The sequence below is a fragment of the Monodelphis domestica genome, chromosome 8 (genome assembly GCF_027887165.1).
Source record: "Monodelphis domestica isolate mMonDom1 chromosome 8, mMonDom1.pri, whole genome shotgun sequence".
Lineage (NCBI taxonomy): Eukaryota > Metazoa > Chordata > Mammalia > Didelphimorphia > Didelphidae > Monodelphis > Monodelphis domestica.
Window position 1 is genome coordinate 202,451,733 of NC_077234.1, and position 7,754 is coordinate 202,459,486.

At 40.4% G+C, this 7,754-nt stretch overlaps 1 protein-coding gene across 1 annotated transcript in view; it reads left to right on the plus strand.

Moving 5' to 3' along the window:
* The window catches only part of LYG1 (lysozyme g1), a 64,821-nt gene extending 63,777 nt beyond the window's left edge, over positions 1 to 1,044 (plus strand). The window contains exon 5 of the mRNA XM_056808516.1: positions 477 to 1,044. Coding sequence (XP_056664494.1) covers positions 477 to 595 — 119 coding nt within the window. The 3' untranslated portion in view covers positions 596 to 1,044. The remainder of the gene's footprint in view (positions 1 to 476) is intronic.
* The last annotated feature ends 6,710 nt before the right edge of the window (positions 1,045 to 7,754 follow it).

Consider the following 7,754-nt stretch of genomic DNA (forward strand, 5'->3'; position numbering starts at 1 on the left):
CCTTGAAACCCATACTTAATGCTGTTTATAAGCCAGAAGGAGAAAGGGGAGGGGGAGAAAGGAAGTGAGGAAAGGAGGGAGGGAGGGAGGAAGGAAGGAAGGAAGGAAGGAAGGAAGGAAGGAAGGAAGGAAGGAAGGAAGGAAGGAAAACTTTTCAAAATTCTATTAAGGGGTAGAAGGTATGAATTGTGTAGGTAGAGGGAATGTCGGCGTTAATAAAATCTTACTTTGAAGATCTTTGAAGAATTGATTTGATCAATCAATATGCATTTCAAGCAAGAGACATGCAAAGACAAAAAGGAAGAAATGAAATAAGAACAACAGAATAATTAACAAATTTAGCATCACACAAGCCAGATTGGGCCAATAGCTAGCTAAGCCACTTCATGGCGGCCAGGTGTTCTCTTCATAAGGCTGAAATAATGACATACTAAATAGTGCCCTGGCCTATACCAGCTTATTTTTGTTTATTTTAGGTGGACTCTGTGCCTACAGTGAAGGACCAGGATATGTCAGAAGTAATCAGGACTTCAGCTGTGACTTTTGCAATGACGTCCTGGCTCGAGCCAGGTATTACAAGGGTCATGGATTCTAACATACAGAAAAATGAGAAGGCTACCTTGTCTGAATTGAGCAATTCATCATTACTATGGAAAACATGAATGAAGGCAAAATATTCAATAAAGACTGGACAAACAATGGCTGTAACGTGAAACTGTTTGTTTTGGATTTCCATAGTAAGAAGATAAATAAAAATCAGAGGGAAAATTATAATCAGCATCTGAAAATTCTCTAATGAAATATGTGTAGGCACTACTGTTCAGTTGGGTTCTAACTTGGGATTTCATTGGTATTAGAATCTCCTGGTGTGAGCAGCAGCTAGGTAGCACAATGGATAGAGAGCCAGGCTTGGAATCTGGAGGACCTGGGTTCAAATGTGACCTCAGACACTTCCTAGGTGTGTGACCCTGAACAAGTCACTTAATTCCATTTACCTAGCCCTTATCCTTCTGTCTCAAAATTGATACTGACAGAAGGTAAGGATTTAAATATATATGTAATAATGAAAGTAAAATATTAAGTGTAATATTAATTTTTTAAAAGATTGTGATCACGATCTATAAAATTAACTCTTGCCATGAGTCTGTTAGAAGCTTTTAACAATTAAGTTTTTAATCAAAATGGAGATAAAATAAAAGGAGGGAAATGTAGGAAGAAATGAGACAGAGGATATCACCTAACTAAATTACCCTAAGCCAAATCAGGAAACTGCAATCTGAATCCCATCAAGCTTCTTAAGCCCACAAAAGCCCTCAAGGACACAGCAGGCACCAGTACTCCCACTCCCAACTCTGTTCCCCCAAAGCACTAACCCCCAGAGAGAACACTCCACATCCCACAACATTCACATGCAAAATGGGATGCAGGATAGGAGGAGCTTGGGGAGGACAAGCCTAGGGAGTGGATTTTATCTATACAATCCCCCCTATGATTCTAGTGGGAGACAAGCATGTTGAAATCTCCCAGATTTACATGCCTAATCTCCCAATGAATCATTTTAAATAACCATCTTATACTTCTAAAGATCTCTTACTAGAGGTGCATATAATATTGTACTAAGGGAAAATTACAAAAATTGGAGATTAGAGAGAAATAAAAGAGAAAGAGAACAAAACCAATGATTGGTAGGCACATTGACAAAAAAAAGTCAATTAGAGGGTAATACCCTTTGGCATAATAGTTTACATTCAAAATAAATCTGTTTAATCCCCTTCAGTTCAATTCACTACATCCCAAAGTTCATTCTGGATCTTTTGATGCAGTGTATAGTTTCTGCAGGCCTCTTTATGGTGCCTCCTCCAAACAGTTCAACCCTCCTGATATGGGGAGTTAGTAAGTCTCCTCTCCTAAAATTACTCTCAAAAAAATTTCTTTTAGACTTGTATAAGAATATTCATAGTTGTGCTCTTTGTGGTGGCAAAAAATTAGAAAATGAGGGGATGCCCTCTGATTGGGGAATGGCTATACAAATTGTGGTATATGCTGGTGATGGAATACTATTGTGCTCAAAGAAATAATGAACTGGAGGAATTCCATGTGAACTGGAATGACCTATAGGAATTGGTAACAGACTGAAAGGGGTAGAACCAGGAGAACATTGTACACAGAGACCTATGCACTATGGTACAATCGAATGTAATGGACTGCTCTACTAGCAGCAATGCAATGATCCAGGAAAATTCTGAGGAATTTATGAGAAAGAATGTTGTCCACATTCAGAGGAAGAACTGTGGGAGTAGAAACACAGACAAAAAACAACTTCTTGATCACATAGGTCAATGAGGATATGATTGGGGATATAGACTCTAAACGATCACCCTAGTACAAATATCAGTAATATGGAAATAGGTCTTGATCAATGACACATGTAAAACCCAGTGGAATTGCGTGTCAGCTACAGGAGGGGGTTCAGAAGAGCGGAGGGAAAGAATATTAATCTTGTAACCATGGAAAACTATTCTAAAGTAACTAAATAAAATTTTCCAAAAATCTAAAAAAAATAATTTTTTTAAATCTTGAATTTTAGAGAAATTATACAATACCCCCTGAGGAGGGTGTTGATCAACACCAGAATCACCCTGGGATACATGGCTGAGTTATGGGGTATATGAATATAAAATTCTAAGTAAGCAAGAATAAGCCCATAACAGGTCAAAGCCCAAGTAAAGTGATATATGTTCTGAAAATTATAGGACAATTGTAGCAATGTAGCACTTACACATTGGACGCCAAGATTATAGAAAACTGCCATACTATAAAGAGAGAAAAGGGAATGGATTTTGAAGTAAAAGGGAAATATGACTCCCTGATCTGATTTTACCTTCACTCTCAGGGAGAGGAGAGCCAAAATGGCAGCCAAACTGAGGTACTTGTCGGCAATCTGGCATGGGGAAATCCTGTGTCTGGCATTGCCAAATAGCCACTTCCTTGAACCTCAAAGCAAATTCCCAGTCTTGGCATATATTTTCATCAATCCTATTGGGATTGGTTGGTCTCCTTGACCTTGTGCTTCTAGGCAATGTACAGCAACTCTTTTGTGATTCCTTCTTCTGAAATCAGACATAATTATTATTCAAAGTCCCATAACACTTAACGATTAATGGCAGATTTCTATAGTCTAAAACTTTGGGGTATGCATTGATATTAGGGCTAATTGATAGTTTAAACTTATCATTTTGCAAATAAAAGGAAAAATATTTTTAAAAATAAAAAATTCATAGTTCCCATTCGATAACAATGTGTTAGCCAAAACAGTGTCCACCTTGTCTATGGAATTATATCTCCAGTCCAATCATAGGAAGAGTAAATATAAATATGTATATATATATATATATATATATATATATCTTTTTCTTAATTACATTACAGAATTCAGTCAATCAGTGTCTACAGAAGGTGCCCATTCTACATATGAACAATGAATCCAAGAGTCCTTTTCTCCAATTTTGATAGCTGTTGGAGTGGTTAACAGGACTTGGAACAGACTTTTCCAGGCAGACTGAGTTTCCCCCATGCACTGGAAGTTCTTTATGTACACCTTATCACCTGGGTGTAGGTCATGGAGCAAGAAGTCTATAGGTCCTACTTGTATAGCAGCTCCAGATTCATGGAGTTCTCACAATTTGATCTGTAAATCCTGTGTATATGAAAAATAGAAGTGTCACTCCCTAGTAATGGTGTGTATGCAGGACAAAAAGGCTTAGACTGTATAGGGAAATGTTAAAAAAAGAGTCTCAAATGGTGAGATGTGTAGATCTCTCCTGGGCCTGCTTTGAAGGTAAAAGAGAGCTAGAGGGAGAACTTCAGGCCATTTTAAGTGAGTCTCAGCTCACAATTTTTCAATCACAGTTTTAAGATCTCTATTCATTCTTTCCATTTGGCCTGAGCTCTGGTGATGATACAGTGCATGGAATTTAGGAGAAATACACAAATAAGAATTAATTTGAGACAAAACCGAATCAGTAAAATGAGTTGCCCTGTCTGAATCAAATCGTGCTGGCAGGCCAAAGCAAGGAATAATCTCTTTTAAGAGCACCTTGGGGTGAGACGGAGTCATGATGGCGGCATAGTGGTAGCGAAAGTTCAGACCTCTGAAAACCCTTCTTTACTGATTAAAAACCAAATGCTCCTAGGGGGCTAAAAACCAAAGCTAACAACAGGACAGAGCCAAGGAACCCTCTTGCTGGACTCAACTTAAAAGATACGCCCCCCAAAAGCCTGAATTTGAGAACACTCTGGTTTAAGGGAGTGGAAGAAGGAAGGTCCCAAGACCCCTCCCCCACCCACAGTACTGAGCCTCCAGCAGTGGCTGGAATCTCTGGGTGGGCAAGGGCACTAGTCTGGAGGGAGTACCTTGCAGGAAAAGCTGTGCCAGGCTCAGGGTTCCAAACAAGGGCAGCTGGGAGGCAGCTCGAGGAGAAACACAGAGGAGGCAGACTAGCTGCAGCAGTGGTGACACTCCATATTGCCAACCCCTTCCCGAGGTTTTGGCCTCAGGGCACATCCAGGTCTGCAAGTTCAACTCCACTGGGCTTAATCTCATCAAGCCTTCAAAGGGGAGGGAAGCTCAAGCTCCAACATCCCTCCCCCACAGACTGCTCTGAGAGCCTTGCTAAGCTACAAGGGTGAAGGTTGACAGAAAAGCCCTGTAGCTCTCTCTGAGGTGAGAGAAGCCACAAGGTAGGAAGATAGAGACAGGATAGAAGTTTTGATACCACGAGGGAAGTGACGGAGTCTTAATAGAGATATGAGGTGTTCAGGATGAGTCTTTATTAATTATCAATGAGCCACAGCTAAGCTCTGATCAAAGGACCAATTCTGTAGGCTTTTCCAGTCCTGAGATCCATACCACGCAGGTCAGAGAGGTGAATAGAGAAAGATTAAAGATGGAGCTTGGCCAGAGGCCAAGCTCCTGCAAGGACAGCCATCAGGTAGCCTGAAAGAGAAGGAGCGCAGAGAGCAGAGAGCAGAGAGAGCAGAGAGCAGAGGGCAGAGAGAGGGAAGGCGGAGCCTGCTGGGCTAGATATAGTTTTTGATATGCAAATATACACAGTACATAGGGATGATTCTCATTGGTTAATGACAAGGCATAGGTGTGGTTTCTCTTAACCAGGTGAGAACAAAGAAACCTGTTTTCCCGCCTAACCTGGGAGAAGCTGGGGTCAAGGGTCAGAGGCCTTCCCAGCCATGAGCACTACTGAGCATGCCCAAGACTGAGCAATCTGCACATACTGTGTTCCCCTTGCCCATAGCTAGGAAGCGGTCTGCTACAAGCCCAAACCCACAGATCCAACACATAATAAGAAGAGCAAGAGTGCAGGCAACTACAGGGGGAAAAGAAGGGGCAAATAGGAGCAAACAACAGAAAAAGAAAAAAGAAATTACAATCGACAGCTTCTGTCCTAGGAATGAACAAAGAGTAAATGTAACAGAGAGAGATCAAGAACACCAAGCAAAAACACGGAAACTCCAGTAAATTGGACACAGGCTTTGGAAGAACTCAAAATACAATTCAAAACACAATTAAGAAAGGCTGAAGACAACTGGGAAAAGAACTTTAAAAAAAGAGCACCTTGGCAACAAAAGCCGCTGTTGCTTGGGGATTAGGAAATGCTTCTGGCCATCTGGTCTACTAATCCACCATGACTAGACAAAATTTATTCTGTCCAGCCTTTGGCATAGTGATAAAATCAATTTGCATGTGTTCAAAAGGTATGTAAGCCAGAGGATGCCCACCAAAAGCTTTGCCATGAAAGGCATGTTGATTATAGGCTTGACAGGTAAGGCAGGTTGCACACACTTTAGAGGCTATGGTAGTTATACCAGGGGCTATCCATACTCTTTTAACGGAGTCTACAATGCCCTGGGTGCCAAAGTGACCATTTCTGTGAATGGTTAAGCATATTTGGTGATAAAAAAAATCTTCTAGGGAATAGGAATTTTCCTTCAAATAATACCCATACGTCATTGATCTGTTTTGCTTTAAATTTTTGCTTCCATTTTTTCACTTCCTGTTCATTATAAGAAAGAGATAACCCTACACCAAGATAAATTCAGAATGGGTGAATGACTTGAACATAAAGAAGGAAACTATATGTAAATTAGGTGAACACAGAATAGTATACCTGTCAGACCTTTGGGAAGGGAAAGATTTTAAAACCAAGCAAGACTTAGAAAGAGTCACAAAATGTAAAATAAATGATTTTGACTACATCAAATTAAAAAGGTTTTGTACAAACAAAACAATGTAACTAAAATCAGAAAGGTAGCAACAAATTGGGAAACAATCTTCATAAAAACCTCTGACAAAGGTTTAATTACTCAAATTTACAAAGAGCTAAATCAATTGTACAAAAAATGAAGCCATTCTCCAATTGATAAATGGAAAGGGACATGAACAGGCAGTTCTCAGCCAAAGAAATCAAAACTATTAATAAGCACATGAAAAAGTGTTCTACATCTCTTATAATCAGAGAGATGCAAATCAAAACAACTCTGAGGTATCACCTCACACCTAGCAGATTGGCTAACATAACAGCTATGGAAATTAATGAATGCTGGAGGGGATGTGGCAAAGTAGGGACACTAATTCATTGCTGGTGGAGTTGTGAATTAATCCAACCATTCTGGAGGGCAATTTGGAACTATGCCCAAAGGGCGATAAAAGACTGTCTGCCCTTTGATCCAGCCATAGCACTACTGGGCTTGTACCCCAAAGGGATAATAAGGAAAAAGACTTGTACAAGAATACTCATAGCTGCACTTTTTGTGGTGGCCAAAAATTGGAAAATGAGGGGATGCCCTTTAATTGGGGAATGGTTGAACAAATTGTGGTATATGTTGGTGATGGAATACTATTGTGCTAAAAGGAATAATAAAGTGGAGGAATTCTATGAAGACTGGAACAACCTCCAGGAAGTGATGCAGAGCAAAAGGAGCAGAACCAGGAAAACATTGTACACAGAGACTGATACATTGTGGTACAATCGAAGGTAATGGACTTCTCCATTAGTGGCAATACAGTGTCCCTGAACAATCTGCAGGGATCTAAAAAACACTATCCACAAGCAGAAGATAAACTGTGGGAGTAAAAACACCGATGAAAAGCAACTGCTTGACTACAGGGGTTGAGGGGATATGACTGAGGAGAGACTCTAAATGAACACTCTAATGCAAATACCAACAACATGGAAATGGGTTTGAATCAAGAACACATGTGATACCCAGTGGAATTGCACATGGGCTATGGGAGAGATGGTGGGAGGGGGGGGAGGGAAGAAAAGAAAATGATCTTTGCTTCTAATGAATAATGTTTGGAAATGACCAAATAAAAATAAAAAAAAAAGAAAGAGATAAATTTGAGTCATTGCTAGTTGCCAAAGTTAAAATTATTTATTCAGGTCCTTCAGAAGCAGCAAGCTTTGCTGCAGTATCTGCCTGGTGGTTTCCCCTAGAGACAGGGTCAGTTCCACCTGTATGGGCAGAGCAATGAACCACCCCTGAAGTGCCAACCCCCAGAGAGAGCACTCCACATCCCACAACATAGTCATGCAAAATGGGATGCGAAGTAGGAGGAGTTTAGGGAGGATGAGCCTGGGGAGTGGGTTTTATCTACACACATACATGCATATGTGGTGTGTGTGTGTATGTGTGTGTGTGTGTGTGTGTGTGTGTGTACACAGAGAGGGGTGGGG